This window comes from Orycteropus afer, unplaced genomic scaffold (genome assembly GCF_000298275.1).
Source record: "Orycteropus afer afer isolate SDZICR_OR568_19922 unplaced genomic scaffold, OryAfe1.0 scaffold00008, whole genome shotgun sequence".
Taxonomy (NCBI): Eukaryota; Metazoa; Chordata; class Mammalia; order Tubulidentata; family Orycteropodidae; genus Orycteropus; species Orycteropus afer.
In genome coordinates, this window is record NW_006921595.1 from 2,535,681 (window position 1) to 2,558,013 (window position 22,333).

A 22,333-nucleotide genomic window follows, 5' to 3' on the forward strand; every position below is an offset into this window, starting at 1 on the left:
AAAAAAAAAAAAAAATAGTGTTGAGCACATCTAAGGGAGGCAGGGCTGCAGACTACTCACTCCTATACTCAGGCAGCTGACAGTCAAGCAGGAGAAATTAGACAGCAACAGTTCACACCAGTGTGCCATGGGTGGTACAATCAGAATTCAGATGGAGGAGCAAGGAAGAAAAAGGGAAAGACTTCCTGAACAATGCAACATTCAAGATGACTTGTACATATGGAATATAGTTTGGGTGGGTAGGTTGGTTGGTTGGTTGATTAGTTGCTTGGCTGGATGATCAGTTGGTTAAATAAATTTCTGAATAAAAAAATAATGAGTGAGTGAAGAATGCCAACAAGCAAACTTGAGGATAAAGTCTGAATTGTTCCGATTCTATTAAAGATTATCAATTTATGTTTCACACACTGTCCCACACAGATAGGCACAATTTTCCCTTCCATTCTCCTTGCCACATGCATTCTCTCATTTGATCAATATTTTTTGCCAGGTCCAGGGATATATCTGGGAAAGGATATATAAGTAAGACTCAATTCCAGTCCTTAAAAAAGTTCCTGGAAGTAAAGATGAATTGTCAAATTCTTCTACTATTTGAGGGTGACCCAACAGAATGTGGAAATTATCAAACAATATCATTAATATCACACACAAGTAAAATCTTACTGAAAAAACAGTTGCAGCGGTATATTGACAAGGGAACTTCCAGAAATGCAAGCTGGATTCAGAAGAGGACAAGGAACAGAGAATATCATTGCTGATGTCAGATGGATCTTGGCTGAAAACAGAAAATACCAGAAAGATGTTTACTTGTGTTTTACTCACTGTGCAAAAGCATTTCACTGTGTGGGTCATAACAAATTACGGATAACAATGAAAAGAATGGGGATTCCAGAATACTTAGTTGTGCTCATAAGGAACTTGTACATAGACCAGGAGGGTGTTGTTTGAAAAGAAGAAGGGGATACTGCATGATTTAAAACCAGGAAGGGAGTGTGTCAGGGTTATACCCTTTCATGATACTTTTCAATTTGTATGCTGAGCAAATAATAAGAGAAGCTGGACTATATGAAGAAGAACACAGCACCAGGATTGGTGGAAGACAGGTTAACCATCTGAGATGTGCAGATGACACAACCTTGCTTGCTGAAAGTGAAAATGACTTGAAGCCCTTACTGATGAAGATTAAAGACTATAGTCTGCAGTACGGATCTAAACATAAAGAAAATGAAAATCCTCACAAATGGACCAATTAGCAGCATCATGATAAACGGAGAAAAGATTGAAGTTGTCAAAGATTTCATATTACTTGTTTCCACCATCAACACCAATGGAAGCAGCAGTCAAGAAATCAGACAACATATTGCATAGGGCAAATCTGCTGCAAGAGACCTCTTCAAAGTGCTGAAGAGCAAGATGTCTCTTTGAAGACTAAGGTGTGTCTAACCCAAGCCATGGTGTTTTCAATTGACTCATATACATGTGAAATCTGGACAATGAATAAGGAGACTGAAGAAGAGTTGATGCTTTTGAGTTGCACTGTTGGTGAAGAATATCGAAAGTACCATGGACTGCCAGAAGAATCAGCAAATCTGTCCTGGAAGAAGTACAGCCAGAATGCTCCCTGGAAGTGGGAATTACAAAAGTTTATCTCACCTATTTTGGTCATGTTGTCAGAGGGGACCATTCCCTGGAGAAGGATATCATGGTTGGTAAAGTGGAGGGTCAGCGAACAAGGAGAAGACCCTCAACAAGACGGACTGACACAGTGGCTGCAACAATGGGCTCAGGTGTAGCAAGGATTGTGAGGCTGGTGCAGGACCGAGCAGTGTTTCATTCTGTTGTACATAGGCTTACTACAGAGCTGACTCAAAGGCACCTAACAACAACAACAATATCCTGAAGGAACAGAAAAGAAACAGCCAGACTCTGTTGACCAGGGAAGGATTGAGGTAAGACAAGCAGGGCATCTAGGGTACAGATTTTAAGGAGGTTCTCACTCTCAGGTTCATGTAGGTCCCTACCCTGTATTGGAATGATTCTGAGATTGAGTTCCTCCTTAAGAGGAGTTCTTCTTTGCATCCCAGATGCCTTGCTTGCCTTATTTAAGTCCAGGCCCTGGTGTTGACCTCTATATAGGTCTTTTTTGGGGGTTCTTATGGCCAGGGATGCTGGAAGATCATCTGAGAAATGAAAAAAATAAAAGCCTCAGGGAAAGAGAAACTCCCAACGTCTCCCAGAAATCATCAGTGAGTCTTAACAACTTCCCTCCATCTAACAGCAGATGCTTCCCTCCCCAGAACATCTTCTTGGCCAGCATACCAGAACTCAGGACCTAGGGCAGCACTGGCACATGCCCAGGCGGGGTCAGGGGAGGCTCTCAGAGATGCCACCATGATGTTCACAGATGGAAAGGGATGATCACTTGCCATTCCAAGGACATGTGTGTATATCCTCATCCCTTAGCCAGAGTCTCTTGGTCTCAAAGTAAATCTGTGGGTCTGGGAAATCTCTTTCCCTTGGGAGATGCATTAGATCAAAGACTTGGAGGTGTAAGGGGGCTCGGGCATCATAGTGCCTAAAGCATCTGACTACTAAATAGAAGGTTCGCAGCTCAAACCCACCAGCTGCTCTATGGAAGAAAAACAGGGCAATCTACTTCTGTAAAGATTTACTGCCTCAGACACCCAATGTAGGGGTCATTATGAGTCAGAATTGATTAGATGGCAGTGACTTTGGGTTTTTGTTTTGTTTTGAGTTAAAAGTACCTGAGAGCTATAATTATCTCACAGGGGTATGGGGGTCACTGACCCCATTCCTGTAGTTCTGAGTGACCTGTAATATGTACTGGACCGATTTCTCACACTTAATCTCCTGTATCTGCTGGGGAGGGGGGACAACAGTCAGAAAGAAAGAGAACTGGGGTTCACACCCACGGACTAGGGGTACACATGTCAGAACAACCAGGTGAGTCTAGGACATCAATGCCAGTGTATGGAGGGCAGTCATCCCCCAAAAGAAAAGAGCTCCCCAAAGTCAGTTATGAAGGTGAGGCTGGACTACAGCAGGCAGAGGTTAGTGTAGTGGTGCTAGGCAAACCACCTGTTCCCATCGGGGAGATGGGGGCAAAGGGAAGAATCTGGGAGTTGTGTACGTCTCGAGAGATAGCCAGTTTCAAACTGCTATGTTGTTAGGTGCCATCAAGTCGACTCCAACTCATAGTGACACTGTGTACAACAGAATGAAACACTGCCCAGTCCTGCTCCATCCTCACAATCCTTGTAGTGCTTGAGACCATCGATACAGCCACTGTGTCAATCCATCCTCTTGAGTGTCTTCCTTTTCGCTGACCCACTACTTTACCACTGAATCTCTATAGTCTGACACAAAGTCCAAATAATGTTGACAGACAACTTAAAATGGAAATTCTCTAGATATAACAGTCTCATATAGTACAGTTGCTGTCAGACTCAGGATGCTCAGATACGAGGAACAATCAATAAACCACAAACACCACAACTTCCACTAAGCTTCCACCAAGCCAAGATGAAACTATTCATTTTCTCTCAGGACAGACGAAGATAGGCATATGTGCATGCACGTCCCCTCCTTATCTGAGGGTCCTGGGAGGAACTGAGTACCCTGGAGAAGCTGGGATCCACTCATCTTTCCCTCCCACATCCCAAGGGTGTACATGGGATGTGGGCAGGGGCCTGATGAACATCTACTGATTGAATAGATGACAAGGGCAGCCTGTCAATGAAGCCCAGGATTGATGAAGATCTGCTGCCACCTAGTGTCCATTTGCATGCAAGACCTGAAAAGCTGGCAGCCCTAACGACACAAGCTCACAGAACAGGGCATCTTCATCTGCCTCTGTATCTGTGAGATGACCCCATAACCATTCCTCACTCAATGTTACTGGGTCACAATGAAGTGATTTTGCAATACTGCCTCTCCGAGTCCACGGTCCTTCTGCCCCCTTTACAGTGTTCTCCAACTGCTTCCTGGTCTGCTACTCCTCTGGGAGGACCACAGTTTAGCATCCAATTACACAGAGCCTCATGGTGGGCACTGGTTTCAGAAGGCAGGTAGCCATCTCATACTTCCTCCCCAGCCCCTATCCAGGCCTAGGCACCAAAAAGAGCGCAAGAACACCTCCTGCCTGATGAATACTACAGGGACGTTGCTTAGCCATGAGGCCAATGACAGGTGAACACAGTGCTCTGGCAGAGGCCCACAGGTGCTATGAACAGACTTTGTAACTTATTTTTAATATAACACCTGGTGGTTGGATGCATGTAGAAGGAGCCATGTAAACTGCAGTGGAAGCTATGGTGCCAACCTGATCCCCTTGATGGAGTGGACTGTCCCTAGCTGTGAATGTTGGGCATGGCCAAGTCCACATGTAGAATGTAGTGGGAGGGGTATCAGGGATGGAGGACCCCTACGGAGGATTGCATCCAGCCCCTTCTCTTGCAGTCAGGACTGTAGAAGCCTAGAGAGGGCTGGAGACCTGACCAAGGCAGGAATTCTACCTGCAAAATACAGGAAAAATAAGTGCTCAACTTAAAGGCAAGACAGGGAATCATTTTTATTGTGATTATAAGAGATAATAAGAGATTAGCTTTGAGCAAACCTATTAACTTGGGCTCTAGTAATAGCCCAGGTATAAGAAATAAGCCCTTAACAGCTTCAGTTATACCCCAGGGCCAGAAGAGAATTGTCCTGTGTAACACCAGCAATGAGTTTGAAATGAAAGCCACAGGACAGTTTACTTCTCACATCTGTTGGCTCCAAGCACATAATCCTAGATCATAGGGAGGCCAGTCAACAAAGCAACACTACTGGCCTGATAGATAGTGTCCTGGCTGATGAGAGACATAGACTGTGACTTGATGACCATCGCCTAATCCTACTGCTCCCACAGTCTTCCTCACCTCAAGAACGGCAGTTTACTTTTTCAAGTGAAACAAAAACTTTTTGGAAACATCCTTGCTTCCTCTCTCTCTCTCACACAGCACATCCAGTCCATGGGCAAATGTGTGTGTGTGTGTGTGTGTAATCCAGCCCATATCTTGCCACCTTCATCACCACTGCCCTGAACTAAGTCACTATCAGTAATCTTCTAGACTACCCGTCATCTCTTACTGGTCTTGTGTCCGACCTCACTCTCCTTGAGGCTATTCTCAACACAGCAGACAGAGGATCCTTTTAAAACTTAAGTCAGATCATGTCACACCTTTGCTCAACCTTCAAAGGCTCCCATCTCCAGAATCAAAGCCAATCCTTTCAGCAGCCTCCAAGGCCCTCTGAGACCAGGCCCTGCTTCTGCTCTGACTCATTCTCCCCCTCTCCTTCTCCTCCACTCCCACCTCACACAAGCCAGTGTCTCCCACCTCAGGGTGTACATACCTATTCTATTTCTGCATTTGCTCTCAGGGGTCTAAAGGCTTGTTCCCTGTCTTCCTCTCAGATGTTAACTTCTCAGAAAGGTTTTCCCTGGTTATTCTTTTACAAAATAGCAAACTCATTCCCAGGGCTCCCTATTCCCCTCTCAGACTTATTTTTCCTTTTGGCACTTATCAGTCTCAGGCATGTTATATATTCACTTGTTTTGTTGTTTACTGTAGGTTTCCTGTCCCCACGAAAAGTGTAAGCTCCAAGAAGGCAGGGACTTGGTCTGCTTTGTTCACGTTGAATCTCCACGGCTAGAACTGTGTCTGGAATATAGTAAGCTCTCACAGGTGGTATGCTGATGAATGTTAACAGCTGGCTCCCTGTGAGAGGAAAACCCTGATTTGTAGCAGTGGCCAATTTCCATGGTGTAAATATTGCTACTATGACCAATTTGAAGCTACTAAACACTATGAGGAAGGAACTCTGGTGGTGGTGTGGTTAAGCCGTTCACCTGCTAATCAAAAAGTAGGCAATTCAAACCCACCAGCCACTCTGCAGGAAAAAGATGAGGCAGTCTATTTCTGTAAAGATTTACAGCCTTAGAAACACTATGGGGAAATTTACTCTGTCAATAAAAGGGTCAGAATTGACTCAATGGTAGTGAGGATAGGATAAGAAAAACTGAAGCGCTCTATTCTGTCATATAGGGTGCCTGAGTTGGAAAGGGCTCAGTAGTAACTAACAACAACAATAATGTGACGCCACTGAATGTGGAGTGGGGAAAAAATGCTAATAATCAGCTCTGAGCAGTTTGAGCAGGCTCTAACACATACCGACATTCATGAAATAGTTGTTGAATTAATTAACTGAATGAATGAATAGATCTATGAATTGAAATGTTCTTTCTTGTTATTTTTAATTGTGATTTGGTTGAAAGTTTGCAGCACTAATTGGTTTTCCAGTCAACGATTCACACACATTCTGTTTTGTGACACTGATTGCAATCCCCACGATGCAACACCACTCTTCCTCTTGCTCCCTGTTTCCCATTTCCATTCTTCCTTCTTTCCTATCCCTCCCTGCCTTCTGAGCATCATGGCTGGGAAAAATGCTGCCCTTCTGATCTCATATGGTTGACTGTTGTAACGAGTACATACCTTTCTGCTATTGTTCACCTATCAATTGCCTGAAAGTTGAGCCATGGGAGTGAGTTCAGTTCCAGGCTTGAAGGGTATCTAAGGGCCATAATCTCAGGGGTTCCACCACTCTCTACCAGACCAGTAACATTGGTCTTTTTTATGACTTTGGGTTTTGTTAAAATGCTCTTTCTTGAGAATGTAGCTCTAGAAACTTAGGGTCTGACATCAAATGTCCCCAAACCCAAAAGCATTATTACATGACGAACAGGACACACTGTATGCTGGTTAGAAACAACTTGATGGATGCTTTCAATGAGTACAAAAAAGAATGATAGATATTTAAAGCAAAAGCTTTAAGCATTGCTGGAAAATGAAAACAGAGTTTATAAAAGGACACTGCTACACCTGCAAGAGCTCAAGTGAGTCATTTCCTCTGTTCTCAGGGGCTGTTTTCTCATCTGCCAGATGAAAGGCTTGGATTCTAATCTTTCTGGTCCTGACAATCTATGAATATGAGAGTAAGAATTTTACATGGTCCTAATGAAGCATCTATTCCATTCTTCTTTTTTTAAAATACCCAATTTAAAATCTCTTTAAAAAAATCCAACTCATTAGTCTAAATTAAACTTCAATTCCATGGACCCTATCATACTTTAAAGTTGTAAGCAGTGGTATATGTAAGCAAAATAGTGCCTATGGCAAGCACCGAAATGGAGTTCCTGTCCAAACATCTGACACCCATCTTTTAGATAACTTTACAGTAATATCAGCTCAAAAATACACGTCCAGTTCCTTAATCTTTCACTCAACACATTATGGCACTACATGAAAATTACAACTGCACCTTCCTGGCTTTCACTGATGAAAAGTGGTCTATGAGGTGCTCAAAGTCTATTTCTTTTTTTTTCATTTTCTTCTATTTCTATGCCTTTGCAGAGCAAGGTCACAGAGTTTGTCTTGCTCCATAGATGCTCTCACGTATGAAAATATTAGTTTTAACTTGCTGAATGATCTCTCATAGCTGGTGATGGAAACTGCATTGGTTAACAGAAACTGCTCAGTGGTGCCTCCCCCTTCAAGTGGTGCCCAGGGCTGGTGCTATGCCTGCCATATCTTAGACATGCCTCTGATTCTGGGAAAGCATCCACTTCCCCCCAGGAAAAATAAATTAATGTTCATAAAGTTATGAATGGCCCTGAGCTCACTGGCACCCCCACAGCAGGCATCATAGTCAGGCACCTCTATCCGCCTAATCCTGCTCCCAGGAACCATGGGCCCAGGGGTTTACCTGTTTCCCATCCCATACATGATGGACATAAAGTGAAAGACACAGACTGATGGTCAGACAGACAAAAGAAAATACCTGGATACAGTGAAAACAACACAAATTCTTCTGGGAGTGGTAAGAAGAGAGATTGAGAGTGTAAAAGGAAGATGAACACTTTAACAACTGTATGGAGGTCAAAAGAAAAAAAAAAAGATGAAAAATGCAGCAAGAATAACCACTCAAACAGACACATGTAGACCAATGTTCACTGCAGCATTATTTGCAATAGACAAGGGGTGGAAACAATCCAAGTGTCATCAACAAATGAATGGATGAACATAATGTGGCACATACATACAACGGATTATTATTCAGTCATAAATAGAAAAGATGTTCTGATACACGTTATGACATGGAAGGACCTTGAGAACACTATGCTGAGTGAAATAAGCCAGACACAAAAGGACAAATACTAAATGACCACACTTATTTGAAGTATCAAGAATAGGCAAAAGCCTAGAGACAAAAGTTCTATTAGTGGTTACCAGGGGCTGGGGAAAGGGGGGGAATGGATAATTATTACTTAGGAGGGACAGAGTCTCTATTTGGGATGACAAAAATTTTTGGAAACAGATAGTGTGCAACATAAATGAGGTCACCTCCCATCAAATGATCAATTCTCACAAAGTGCCACTTGGTGAAACATCAGGCCTAGAACACAAGCTCTGGTGACTTATAAAAGCAGCAGAATCACTTCGCCCATGTTCTTAGCTCTACAACTAAAGTTTCTGGAGGATCTGCTCTGTGCCAGGTGTGTGGGTGAGGGAAAGACACATAGTTGTGTAAAGGAAGGCCCCTGTTCTCAACACTGACCATGGAAAGAGGCAGTTAGGTCAGGATCACAGGAAGCCCACCATCTCACCCCAGCCTCTCACATCAGGCCAGACCTGACCTGAGTGATCATGAGAGGAACCCAGCAAGGGTGGCTCAACAGTTCAAGCCAAACAGCCACAATCCCCACAATGAGAGTACAGATGACATATTTTCCAGCATCTTCTGAGATCAAAGAACACAGGAAAGAAGCAAAAACAGAACCAGAAAATAGTTCCTTTGGTTCCTGATGTCAAATCTAAGTCAGAGTTGTTGTTGTTGTTGTTATTAGGAGCTCTGGTAGCATAGTGTAGAAGGGCCTGATTTCACAAATGTTCGTGTCCCCTGGCAATCTCCGTAGGTCACACCCTCCACCAATTTGTTTGAAACTCCAGAGAAGGAGACGAATACTATTTTTAATGAGACCCACCCAAAAAAATACTCCAACAATAACATCTGCCTCGATGGATTAAAAAAACAAATGAGATAAAAACACAAGTGTTTACCATGGTGCCCAGCAAAAAGGGAATAAGTAATAGGTGAAAGAGGCCCCAGAAAGGTTTTTTGATTGACAAATCAAGATTTGCTGATAGGTCAACTCTATTAAAAAGTCTATTAAAAGTTAAACTCCATTAAACACTCCTGGGTATATTTCACCTGGTAGGGGAAAGGGGGACTACAGAAGTACCTTTACCTACTATTTTCTTCCCTTAAGAGAAAGTTCTTACCATGTTTCAAGGGTTTACCAACTGGCCCAAGACAACTGTGGTTATAAATAGCAGAATTGATTTGCCTGTTCAGATGGTCAGGCTCCAGAGCCCATGTGTCATGCCCTGTAAACAGTAGGTACTCAGTTAATATCTGATGATTAAAGCAGAGGGCCCGCAATAACTCTGGAAGTAAAAATAATAGACCAGCAGGATTCATGAGCTAGAAGGAGGCTTAGAACTCACTGACCAGTGCCCACATTTTACTGTCAGAGACAGTGAAATCCAGAAAGAAGGTGACCGACTCAGGGTCAGCCGGCGAGTGAGAACAAAGCCAGGACTAGAATCCAGGCCTCCTGATACTCCAGCCACTCCTCTTTATACAACCCATCATCTCAGCCAGATCCTGTAGTGTGGGAATTCTCCCACTCATTAGGTTCAAGGTGTTTGTCTCTGTTCTCATGCAAATATATTCTAGTGTTGGAGAGATAAACAAGGCAAGTAGATTTTAACTCAGTGTAAAGAAGAATTTTTTAAGAATGAGAATTGTGCAAAAATTCATAGGAAGAATTCACTTCAAGATGAAGTTGGTAACCAATGAAAGACAGTGGAAAAGATTTCTACTCAGAAGGAAAGGTGACACCATTTATTCATGAGGCTCTGGAGCTAGCTTCCTAGTTCAGATCCCTGCTTTGCTGCTTACTAGTCTATGAAGTTAAGCAAGAAAAGGAAATTCTCTGAATTTGTTTTCTCATCTGTAAAATGGGGATTATAATAGTAGATCCCTCATAGAACTTTTATGAGAATTAAGAGAGTAAATTTACCTAAAACACTTAGAACAGTGTCTTGCACATAATAGGGCAATATCAAAACTTTCTTGGCTTGTTGTTATTGTTGCTAGTAGAGGAAATAGCAGACAAATATTCATGAAGTTCCGACTGTGTGTCAGGCACTATGCTAAGTGCAGGGTTTATAAAGGTCCCTGCTCCCATAAAACTTACATTCTATTGTAGGGGATAAAAATAAGAGAAAAGTAAATAAATAATTTCAGGTAATGATAGGTGCTGTGAAAACAACAAAACAGGGTGGAGGTGGGAGTGTGGATAGTCAAAGAAAACCACTCTAAGACAGAATACACAATTACCAAGAAAGAGATAGCCATGTGATGAGTTGAGAGCAGAGCATTCATAGCAAAGAGACAAGCCAGTTCTTTTTCACATAGGAACAAGTTAGGCATGCTGGGTGAACAGAAAAAAAGACCTGTAGAAAAATAAAGGATCATGCATAGCTGTGTCAACCCTACCAAAATTGAGACACAACTACAAAGCCACAGCAATTAAGAAAAGTATGGTAGTGTGGTTTTGGTCACACACACACAATGAAACAGAATAAAGAGCTCAGAGACATGTCTAAATGGGTACTTAGTAAAGAACTAAGGTGACTTCACAAATTAATGGAGGAAGAACAGATGGCAGAGTCAGTGGTGTTTGGGAAACTGCCTGTAATTGAAGAAAAATAAAAGTACGTCTTTTCAAATAATGTAGAATCTGCAAAACATCACATAACATGGATGAACTTGGAGCACATTATGCTGAAAATAAGTCAATCACAGAAGGACAAATATAGTATTAGTTAAGTATTGTAAAAAGTTAAGGACAAGTCTATATATGGAAGGAAATTTTCTTTGTTGGTTACCAGGGTTGAGAGGGAACACTGCAAAAAAAAAAGCATTGACCCATGTCACTTTAGTTTTGTGTATTTCACTGTACATAAATTATATTTCAATAAAATGTATTTTTTTTAAAAAAAGTAGGTCTTTTCATCCCAACAAACATAAAAGATTAAATGCCTCAATGTAAAAGCTAAAACTATAAACTTAATTTTAAAATAAATATATATATGAGAATCTCATTGAAATCTAAAAATAGAAAGTACAAATTATATGCAAAAAAAAAAAAAAAAAAGATTGATTATCCCAAAATTAAGGGTTTCTGTTCAACAAATGGCATAATGGACAAAGTTATTAGACAAGTAATATGATGAAAGAAGGTATTGTACGAAATTTACAACCAACAAGAAATTACTATCTACTATAAGGAAATTAGGAGCTCTGGTAGCATAGTGGCTAAGACACTTGCCTGCTAACCAGACGGCTGGCGGTTCAAACCCACCAGCCACTCCTCGGAAGGAAGGTTGGGCAATCCTACTTCCGTAGTGATACTGCCTCGGAAACCCAAGGAGGGGTCACTATGAGTCGGGGCCAACTCGATGGCACATAACAACAATAACAACATAAGGAAATTGGGAGCTCTGGTAGCATATTGACTAAGGCACTTGACTGCTAACCAGAAGGCTGGCAGTTCAAACCCACCAGCCACTCCTCGGAAGGAAGATGGGGCAACCTACTTCCGTAGTGATATTGCTTCGGAAACCCAAGAAGGGGTCGCTATGAGTCAGGTCCAACTTAACGGCACATAACAACAACAACAATGTAAGGAAATTAAATTAAATTAAATCTTCTTTGGAGGAAGATAACACTAACTACATAGTGGGCTCAGGTGTATCAAGAATTGTGAGGTTGGCACAGGACCGGGCGGTGTTTTGTTCTGTTGTACATAGGATTGCTATGAGTTGGAGCCAACTTGACAGCACCTAACAACACAACAGCCTATACAGTTATTCATATACAATGTCTGAAAATCAATCAAACTTCCCACAAATACAAAGAAATAGAAGAAAATAGTCAAGAACTAAATGGAAAACAGACCTATGGGTGATCCAGCTATTGGAGTTATTAGATAAAGGCTTTAACATGACTATGAATAATATGTTCAAGAAAATAAAGAAAAAATGGAGAAATATGCAAAAGACTGATAACTATTTTTTAAAAAAATAGAAATTCTAAAACTTCAAATAATCGAAGTAATGATTTCTTAGGTGGCTGGGTAGCATATCAAACATGGCAGTAGAGAAGAAATGTGAACTAGAACGTCGTCAATAGAAAATTCTCCAAATTGAAGTGCCAAAAGAGAAAAAGATAGGAAAGACGATTTAAAAATCTAAAAAACATGGTGAAAATTACTGATACAGGTATAACTAGAGTCCCAGGAGAGACAGAAAGAACAAGCCAAAAGCAATGTTTGAAAAGATTAACGTTAAGAATTTCCAAAACTGATTAAAGTTATCAACTGACAGCTGCAGGAAGCTCTACACACCCTGAGAAGGATAAATAAATAAATAAATAAAAATACACCTAGACATATCATAGAAAACTACTGAAAGACAAAGAAAGAGAAACACCTTAGAAGACATCAGGGTAGGGTAGATCAGTCAGAAGGATAAAAAGGCACATTACCTTTAAAGGAGCAACAATAAAACTGTTAGTGAACTTGTCAACAGAAATGAAAGGCAAAGGCAATGTTTAAAGTGCTGGTAATAAATAAATAAATAAAGCACCAATCTAGAATTCTATATCCATCAGAATGATTAATATTCATTTGTACCCATCAAAAATGAAGGCAAAATAGACATTTTTAGGCAAACAAAAACTGAAAAAATTTATCGTAACACCCCTGCTAAAGAAATACTACAGAGTTCTTCAAGCAAAAAGAAAATAGAAATGGAACAATTATTCCAACTAAAATAAAAAATTGACTGACTGGATTAAATTCTAAATATATGATGCTTATAAGAGATAAATTTTAATCATATTCTGGACTATAAAGCAAGTCTCAACAAGTATCAGAAGACTGAACTATACAGAGTATATATGATTATGATGGAATTAAGCTAAAAATCAAAAACAAAAAGAAAACTGCCCAAATGTTTCGAAATTAGCCAATATATGTCTAAATAACTCATAGTTCAAAGAAGAAATCACAATGGAACTTAGAAAGCAGTTTAATTGAATGATATGAATACATGACACATTAACTTGTAGGATGCAGATAAAGTATTGCTCAGAGATAAATTTGTAGCCTTAAAATATATTACAAACAAAGAAGGCTGAAAATCAATTATTTAAGATTCATGTCAATATACTTGAAAATAATAGCAAATTAAACCCAAAGGAAGTAAAATGAAGGAAATAATAAAAATAAGAGTAAAAATAAATGAAATAGAAAACAAACATACAAAACCAAAAGTTGGTTCCTTGAAATATTATACAGTTGAAAAACCCCTTATATGACTGAACAAGAGAGAGAGAGAACACAAGTTAGCAGTACCAGGAATGAAACAGAAACATCATCGCGGATTTACAGACGTTAAAATGATTATAAGAAGATCTTATTATTATACAATTTATACATATAAATTTGAAAAGGTAGATAAAATGGTCAAATCCCTTGCAAAAGTACCACTTGCAAAAACTGACACAAGAAGAAATAGAACATTTTAATTAAAAAAGAAAAAAAAATTAATTTAATCCATAATCTGAAACCCTCCAACTCAAGGCTCAGAAGTCCTCTCCAGTAAATTTGTCCAAATATTTAATGAAGAAATAACACCAATCTTACACAAATTCTTTAAGAGAATAGAAAAAGAGGGACTACTTTTAGCATAACATAGATATCACAATCTGACAAGGTTGTTGCAAGGAAGGAAATTTGCTAATCAATCTCCTTCATGAACTTACATACCAAAACCTATATAAAATATAAATGAACAAGTCCAACAATATATAACAAGATAATATATCAGAGCCCGGTAGGTTTTACTCCAGCAATATAAGGTTGGTTTAATATTCAAAATCAAAGCTATTGTGAAAGGACAAAAAAGGAAATAAATTAGAGTTGGAAAACAAAGGGGGAGGGGAATAAAACAATACCCAAAAGGCTTGGGTGCTGCTTTATTCCTCTCCACTGCCCCCTTCACCACCACTCCTTTTTTATAATTTTTTTTTATGATTACCACCTCATCTAATGGGGGTCACTATGAGTCGGAATCAACTCCAAGGCAGTGAGCTTGGTTTTTCTTTTTTTGTTAAAAGAAGCCTTATGGGAGCTGATTCATCACCTTTTCTGATCCAAGAACCCATCACCCTCTGGCAGCTCACAGGCAACTAACCCTCTCATACTATGTCAGCTCAATCATATTGCTGCAGGTCTGTTTGGGGATCACCTGCTAAAGCCTTCTTCAGCTTTGGGAAAGAGTGGGGAGAGCCAAGGAAACTTCTCCTGCAGCTTCCTAGGTGTGTGAGCTCTGAGCTCAATTTCCTCCCTGGCAGGGTGGTCATACATAACCAACCCTAGCTGGCCTACTTCACAAACTTGCTATGAGAAGGTAAGGAGTCTGTGACAGCTTGTTGGAAACCATTAGGGACAGTACAGGTGTGAGAGGTGACAATTCTTCTTGAAAAGCCATCACCTTGGCACAGCATGCTCACCTGAGGGGCAGGGGCTGGTTGCCCTGCCGTTTGAATGCTCTTTCCAGCCTCTCCTGAGTTGTCCTGGAATTCCCACCAGGCAAGTAGAGCTTCAAGGGTGTCCTGTCCACCTCTGTGCTGCCTTCTCGTGCTGGGCTGCCCTCAAAAATGTCTCTCGCCTTGCCCCTCTCCCGCTGAGGCAGCCCTTTGCTTGGCAGGTGGGGAGGGCTGCTAGCAGTGGTTTTCTGCTTGTCTATGATCAGTTCGCTGAGCTGACCCAGGGGGCTCCTGGATATGGAGCTGGTGCTCGAGGTTTCCTGGGGGCCTGGACAGGCAGGAGAGTGGGTGGAAAGCTCGGGTACCTTCTGACTCTCTTCCTCTAGGGGCTGGGTCATGCCGCTCAAGGACGGGGACCGCCTCAGGGAACGTTTGCGGAGAGAATCCTGAAAGGGCAAAGACAAAAAGCTGTGAGGATCCCCTTGGAGGGGGAGATAGAAAACTACAAACATTTGCATATGATGTTCCCTACCTCAGGAATGCCTTTTCCATCCCCAACTCCGTGTTATAATCCTACCTAGTCTTTGGGGAGATACTCAAATGTAACCACCTCTGCAATGCTTTACCCCAAGAGCATTCCTTCTGCCTTTCTCTCACACCTCTTGCAGACAGCAGGCTCAGGTAGCAGATAAATCTGTAGGTCTAGGTCCAACTACCAGCTGTGTCTCCTGTGGCAAGTTATTTAACCTCTCTCTTCCCCTACTTCTCTTGCCTGTAATAAAACCAGTCCACAAGCCACTATCTGTAATTTCTAGATCCAAAAACCTCTGAACATGAACATCTCATTTGTAATTCTGTGGCAAATTCTTTTTGCTAACTGTTGTGAGGCTATTTGCAGCCTTTCTAAAATGTGAATATTCATATATCTAATTTGAGAAATGTGAATTCATTTGCTTATGGATGTTACTCCAAGCCCTATTTGCAGGCTTTACATTGTATATGGTTTACACACTGTCTTTCTTTTCTATAAATAAATAAATAGATGTTGTTTGTTGTTATGAGCCATCAAGTTGGACCCGACTCATAGCGACCCCTCCTTGGGTTTCCGAGGCAGTATCACTATGGAAGTAGATTGCCCAACCTTGGATATTCTAAATTCCAAACACATCTGGTTGAAAGGTTTGGGGTGAGGAATTATGAACCTGAAGTACCTGTTATGGATTGAATTGTGTCCTTCTAAAACGTTTGAAGCCCTAACCCTTGTACTTGTGAATGTAACCCTGTTTGGAAATAGTTTTACTTCTGTTTATGTTAATGAGGAGTATGGTGGGTCCTAAACCTAATCTTTTCTGTGTGATATCTTAAGGAGGCTTGGTAAGTGAAAACAGATAAGGAAGGGACATACGCAGAGGGAAGATGGATGCCGTGTGAAGAAGGAAGCAGATGCATTTATAAGCCCAGGAACACCAAGGATTGCCAGAAGCTCCTAGACGCTAGAGTAGACATGGAAAGACCTCCTCCTAGAGCCAGTGCTCTGCATTTGGATTTCTCAGCTCCAGAACTGTAAGAAAATGGGTTTCTGTTCTTTAAAGTCACCCACCTGTAGTATTTTTGTTACAAGCACTAGCAAACTAAGACAGTACCTATCTTCCACAGGATTGTGGGGGGACTCAATGAGAGACTACATGTAAGGCCAGAACCAGGCACATCCCAGAATTCAACCAAGGGTAGCTACTGCTCTGCTATGTGCCCCATCTCCATATGGCCTTAACCCCTCCTGCTGTAGACTGGGAATGGCAGTGGCCACTCCTCACTCATCTCCAGTGTCTGCAGAGCTCCCAGCTCTAGGTCTGGCAAGCACGTAAGATTTACTTAGTTTTTAAAATGAAGGAATTCCAAGGCAACAGCTAACATTTCTTCACTTACTGTCAACATATTAACTGGTGAAATGCGAAAATTGTGTTACCAATCAGTGGAGAGAAAACAAAAATAGACTTGGTGGGCTCTTCCAAGGTTTAAAATTCCAAACCTCTCAGCACTTCCAGAAATATTCCAGGGCCAAATGGTACAACCTAGGCTGGAATAAGAAAGGCTAATTCTGTAGTTTTCTGGCCTAGTGGAAATTACTAGGCACAAAAACCTCCTGGAAAAGCCACCCAGGGCATCCCTTGCCACAGAGGGAGGAAGACATTAGTCACTATGCCCAAGGAGACTCAAACTTCTGGCCAAGGGAAACCAGGGCTTCTGCAGAGAGCCCAGGCACTTAGCTTACCCTTCAGTAAGCACAGAACTGATCTACTTATTAAAAAATGAGGAAATAGCTAGTAAACTTCAGTTCTTTTCTCTTTGAGTAGCCAATAAATATGGCCAAGGTACTTAAAGGCTCAAAATACACCCTCTAGAAAATCTGGGAGAATTCTACACAGTCCATCCTTCAACATCATTCAGGTGTGTGGAAAACCACACCTCCCAATTCAATTACTAGAAGTTTGCAAGGACACTTTTGGCAGTAAAGAAAGTGTAATTCATCCCTCTCATGAAAAGTTCCTAATTATACACATCTGATGATTATAATCTCATAGTAGAATCAGACTCATCTGGTCCAGAGGTTCTCTCAAAATATGGTCCACTGTCCCCTAGGTGTCCCCAAACCCTTTTAGGGGGCTCAAATCTATTTTTATAATATGACATTGCTTGTCTTTTTCACTGTGTTGACATTTGCAAAGATGATGCAAAACCAGTAGTGGGGAACATTGCTGACCCTTAGCACAAATCAAGTCAGGAACGCTAACACTTGACTAGTATTTAATGTATTCTTCACGGCCACACATTAGCAGTGAAACATAAAATAAAATGCTAATTTCATTTAAGAACATTTTTGTCGGAGCAGTAAAATGTATTAATTTTTAAAACCTTAACCCAACCCTACAGCACACATCTTTTTAATATTCTGTGGGACAAAATAGGAAGATCATATAAAGCACTTTGCTGGGTACAGAAGTATAAATGTTGTCTCAAGGAAAAGCCCTTGTGCAATTAAGAGTTGTGAGCTGTGGTCTCTCATGGAACTTGACTTTTATTCCAAAGAAGGACTGACACATGACTATGGTTGTTCACAGTTGGGTATTTGGCAGATATTTTCTTGAAAATAAATTGAACCTCTTACTTCAAGACAAACAAATGATATATTGTTAGTAATAAAATTCCAGCTTTCAGGTTAAAATTGGGCTTTCGGAAAAGTTATATCTGCCACTGTTAGTTTGAGGACTTTTCAAATTCTTTACCTTCCTCATCTCTTTCCTCTGGACATGGTCCATTTCATGAATATTCTTCTTCAAGTATGAGACACTTAGAATGGGACATAACATTGAGGTGTGGCCTGAACCACCCATAGAGGAGCAGACTCTTGCCTTCCTTGATCTGGACACCAAGACTGCATGGCCATCTAAGAGCCATGAAATCCCAGAGCTACAGAGAACATTTTACAGATGGTCTGTCAAATGAGACAACTCAGAGAAATCAAAACCTGGACCAAAGATCTCACAAGATCAAGACAGAGACAGGAAGAGGGCCCATTTCATTCTGTCCTAATTCCAAATGAACTAGAAAAGTGCAGGCATCTACTCTCAGAGTCCAATCTAAACATAAAGTGAGAGTGTGGGTAACCAGCTGGAGATACAGATGACCTACTTTTTTGTTTGCTCCACTCCTCTTATTTAACTGATACTACTGTTTGAGTTTGATTTGTAATTTTGCTTTGTTTTTCTGTTCGTCAGTTGCTTTGCAAATTCCTTTTTCATTTGTTTCATTTTCCCTGCCAAATGGGTACATAGTAAAGTCCCTCCTTCAGGGAGATTATAAAACAATGATACCAGATTATTATAATGCTTTCCCTGAAAGAGAAGAAGAGCAAAAAAAAAAAAGAAAGAAAGAAAGAAAGAAACTGTAAGGATTATAGTTTATTTTCTCTTTTAACTTCCATGTTTTAAAAAATAAAAAATATTTTCTCCAGACTTGGATAGGTCTCCACCATTCCTGAATTACAAAGACAAGGCTGAGTAGATATGTTCTTATCTGGCAAAGGAATATAAAACTTTAGCATGTCAGAGATTGAAGGAACCTTAGAGAGCCTTCAGTCCATCCAACTGGGTTCACTAGATGAGTAAACTGAGGACAGGGAAGGAGATAAGATCTTCCCAAGGTCCCAAAGGTCTGGCAGAGCAAGAAAAAAAAGAAAAAAGCATTCGTCTCACCACCCCACACAGATCCCCCTTCTTAGACTATCTTGTGTGGCACTCCAAAACAAACTCAAGGTGGTATCTTCAGCCCCCTCACCAGTTCTCACTCTCAACTCTCATAACAACAGTACAAATAACAGCCCCACCTGTGAGGAACTGGCGATGGGTCCAGCCATCATGCCTCGGACAATCAGGCCAGACTTTGACCTGGTCTTCTCTCCCATCTTCTTCACGTCCACAGAAGACTCTGACAATTTGAGATTTTCCATCTTCTCCCATGCAGGAGTCAAGGAGGAGCTTTCACCTGGGACAGTCTGCATGGGCTTACTTTTGTGTGGGAGTCTTTTAGAGGATACAAAATTACCAAGTACATCTCCATCAAGATTGTCATGTCTGCAAAAAAAAGGGGGATATTTCCATTAAAATAATTTTTCCAAGGAGTCAATAGCCATGGTAATAAATTCAACATTAAACAGGCATTCATAGTAAGCCTACCAGAAGATATGGTGATTTCTAATCAGCCGGTGCTTTATCATTAGAAGAAATAGAAAACGTTTTCTTATCTGTGCAAGTTCAGTCAATAAAACATAACTGGTGATCAAGAACCAAATGAAATCAGGAATCTTTCCTCCCTGATTATGTTTAATAGAGTCCTCAAGTCCCCAAGTGATTAAGGAAAATTGTAACCCTTCAACATGGTCATAAAGTTTGTGAAGCCCAGCCTTACTTCACATCATATATGATAGATAGGTAAGGCAGGTAGGTAGGTAGGTGGGTAAGTAGGTGGTATGTAGGGTAGATAGATGCCTTCATGTTGACTCTAGCTCATAGCAACCTCACGTACAACAGAATAAAGTGTTGCCCAGTTCTATGTCATCCCCACAACTGCCCACATGTTCAAGTCCATCACTGCAGCTATTGTGCCAATCCATCTCACCAAGGGTCTTCCTCATCTTCACTGGCCCTCTAGCCCTCTACTTCACCAAACAAGATGTCCTATACTAGCAATTGATCTCCTGCAACAATTGATCCCTCCTGATGATGTATACAAAGCAAGTGAGCCAGACAATGTTCTATTGTGATCCGTAAAGTCTTCATTGGCTAATTTTCAGAAGTAGGTCACCAGACCTTTCTTCTTCATCTGTCTTAGTCTGGAAGCTCCACCGGAATCTGCCCACCATGGTAACCTTGCTGGTATTTGAAATAACAATGGCATAGCTTCCATTGTCACAGCAATATGCAAGCCACCACAGTGTGACAAACTGACAGACCAGTGGTGAAAATAAAATGGTATGAAGAACTGCAGCAAACTTGGTGGTCCCTGACTGCTCAGTTAAGGTTGAAGTCTAGCATGCCAACTGATATTTTTCTTGGATTACTTGGTTGAAAGAGAAAACAAAGTGTGTGTGTGTGTGTGTGTGTGTGTGTGTATGAGGGAGACAGACAGAGAGAGATGAAGAAAGAAAGGGAGGGAGGGAGAAAGGAAGGAGGAAAAAGAAAGAGAGAAACAGAAAAAAAGAAAGCATAGGATGGAGAAACAAAGCAAGAAACTCAGGTAAAGAGAAATCAGCTGTGATCACTCAGAACCCAGCCTTCCTCTGACACAGACCAGGATTTTTTCTATCACTAGACTCTAGAACAAATGGGCATTGACACCTACTTGGTGCCAAACTGTTGTCCTGCTAACTGGGCACGGGTGACACATGAGATAAACAATCATGTGTGCTGTTATTGGGGTCTGTCAGACAGAATATGCATCCAGAAACAGCCTGGGGAAATCTAGTGATGAGTCTAGAAAAAATGAGTAGGTAGGAGACAGCCAGGAGAAGGTCCTAGGCACTAACACAGAGGCCTGTGAAAGGATGACATGTGTGTTCATATGCATGTATCTGCTGAGTCCCTGCTTTCAAGTTTCTTGGGTATATATTAGGAGTGGAATTGCTGGATCATCATATGGCAATACTGTTTAACTTATTCAGGAACCATCCACTGTTTTCCACAACAGCTGCATCATTATACATTCCCACTAGCAGTGCAAGACGGCTCCAATTTCTCCACATCCTTGCCAAGCTGGTTATTCAAAATAGCCAAAAGGTGGAAACAACCCAAGTGTTCATCAAGTGATGAATAGAAAAACAAAATGTGATATGCCCATACAATGGAACATTATTCAACCATAAAAAGAATGAAATACCGATACACACTACACTATGAATAGATGGATCTTGGAAGCATTATGCTATGTGAGATGAGCCAGATACAGAAGGACACATGTTTTGTGTGATTCCACTTATGTGAAATATCCAGAAGAGGCAAATCTGCAGAAATGGAAAATAGATTGGAGGTCACCAGGGGATGAGGAAAAGAGGTAGAGGGGGAGCTATTGCTTAATGGATATTAACATTCTGTTTCAGCAGATGAAAAAGTTTGAAAATAGAGGTGACGCTTACAAAACATTGTAAATGTAATTAATGCCACTAAATTGTACTTTCAAAATAGTTAAAATGGCAAATTTTATGTTATATATGTTTAATCACAATTAAAAGAAAAAAAAGAATGTTGGGAGAAAAAAAAAAAAGCATAACACATACAGGTGAGCAGTAGTGGGCTGGATATCATAAGGGTAGCCCAAGGATCTAGATTTGATTTTGAAAGCATCTAAAGTCCTATCAGCGGGAAAGTGGCATGGCCAGATTTTTTTGTGGAAAGTTCACACTGTCTTAGAAGGAGGGTGGATTTGGGAAGATTACGAGAGACCTAAAGACCAGTGGAGTTCTTGGGTGGTACAAATAGTTAAGAGTTCAATTAGTCAGAAGTTGGCAGTTTGTACCCATCCAGAGACACCTCAGAAGATCGGTCACAGCTTTGGAAACCCTATGGACTGCAGTCCTATTCTGCACATGGGGTCACCATGCATCAGAATTGACTCCATGGCAACTAACAGCAACAACAGAGATCAATGAAGAGCCAGGGGGAGTTATCCAGGTGAAAGAGGATGAGGAGGTGAGCTGAGACCATTATAGCAGGGGCAAAGAAAAGAGAAAGATGAGGCTGAGGAGCTAACAGGACTTGTTATTGTTGGTTGCCATCAAGTCAGCTCCAACGCATGAAGACCATGTGTATAAGAGAACAAAACATTGCCCAGCTCTACACCAGCTGCATGATTTTTTGACTCCACTGTTGCAGCCATTCCATAATGCCTTCTAACCTAGGGGCTTATCTTCCAGCACTACATCAGACAATATTTTGTTATGATCCATAAGGTTTTCATTGGCTAATTTCCAGAAGTAGGTTACCAGAACTTTCTTCAAAATTCTATCTTAGTCTGGAAACTCTGCTGAAAATTGCTTACC

The 22,333-nt window shown here is 41.0% G+C and overlaps 1 protein-coding gene across 1 annotated transcript in view; it reads right to left on the reverse strand.

The window, feature by feature from the left end:
* The window catches only part of MINDY4 (MINDY lysine 48 deubiquitinase 4), a 183,861-nt gene that overhangs the window by 141,200 nt on the left and 20,328 nt on the right, over positions 1–22,333 (reverse strand). The window contains exons 4-5 of the mRNA XM_007946374.1: positions 19,127–19,373; positions 14,767–15,188 (exon numbers count right to left, since the gene is read on the reverse strand). Of these exons, the coding sequence (XP_007944565.1) occupies positions 14,767–15,188; positions 19,127–19,373 (669 nt within the window). The remainder of the gene's footprint in view (positions 1–14,766; positions 15,189–19,126; positions 19,374–22,333) is intronic.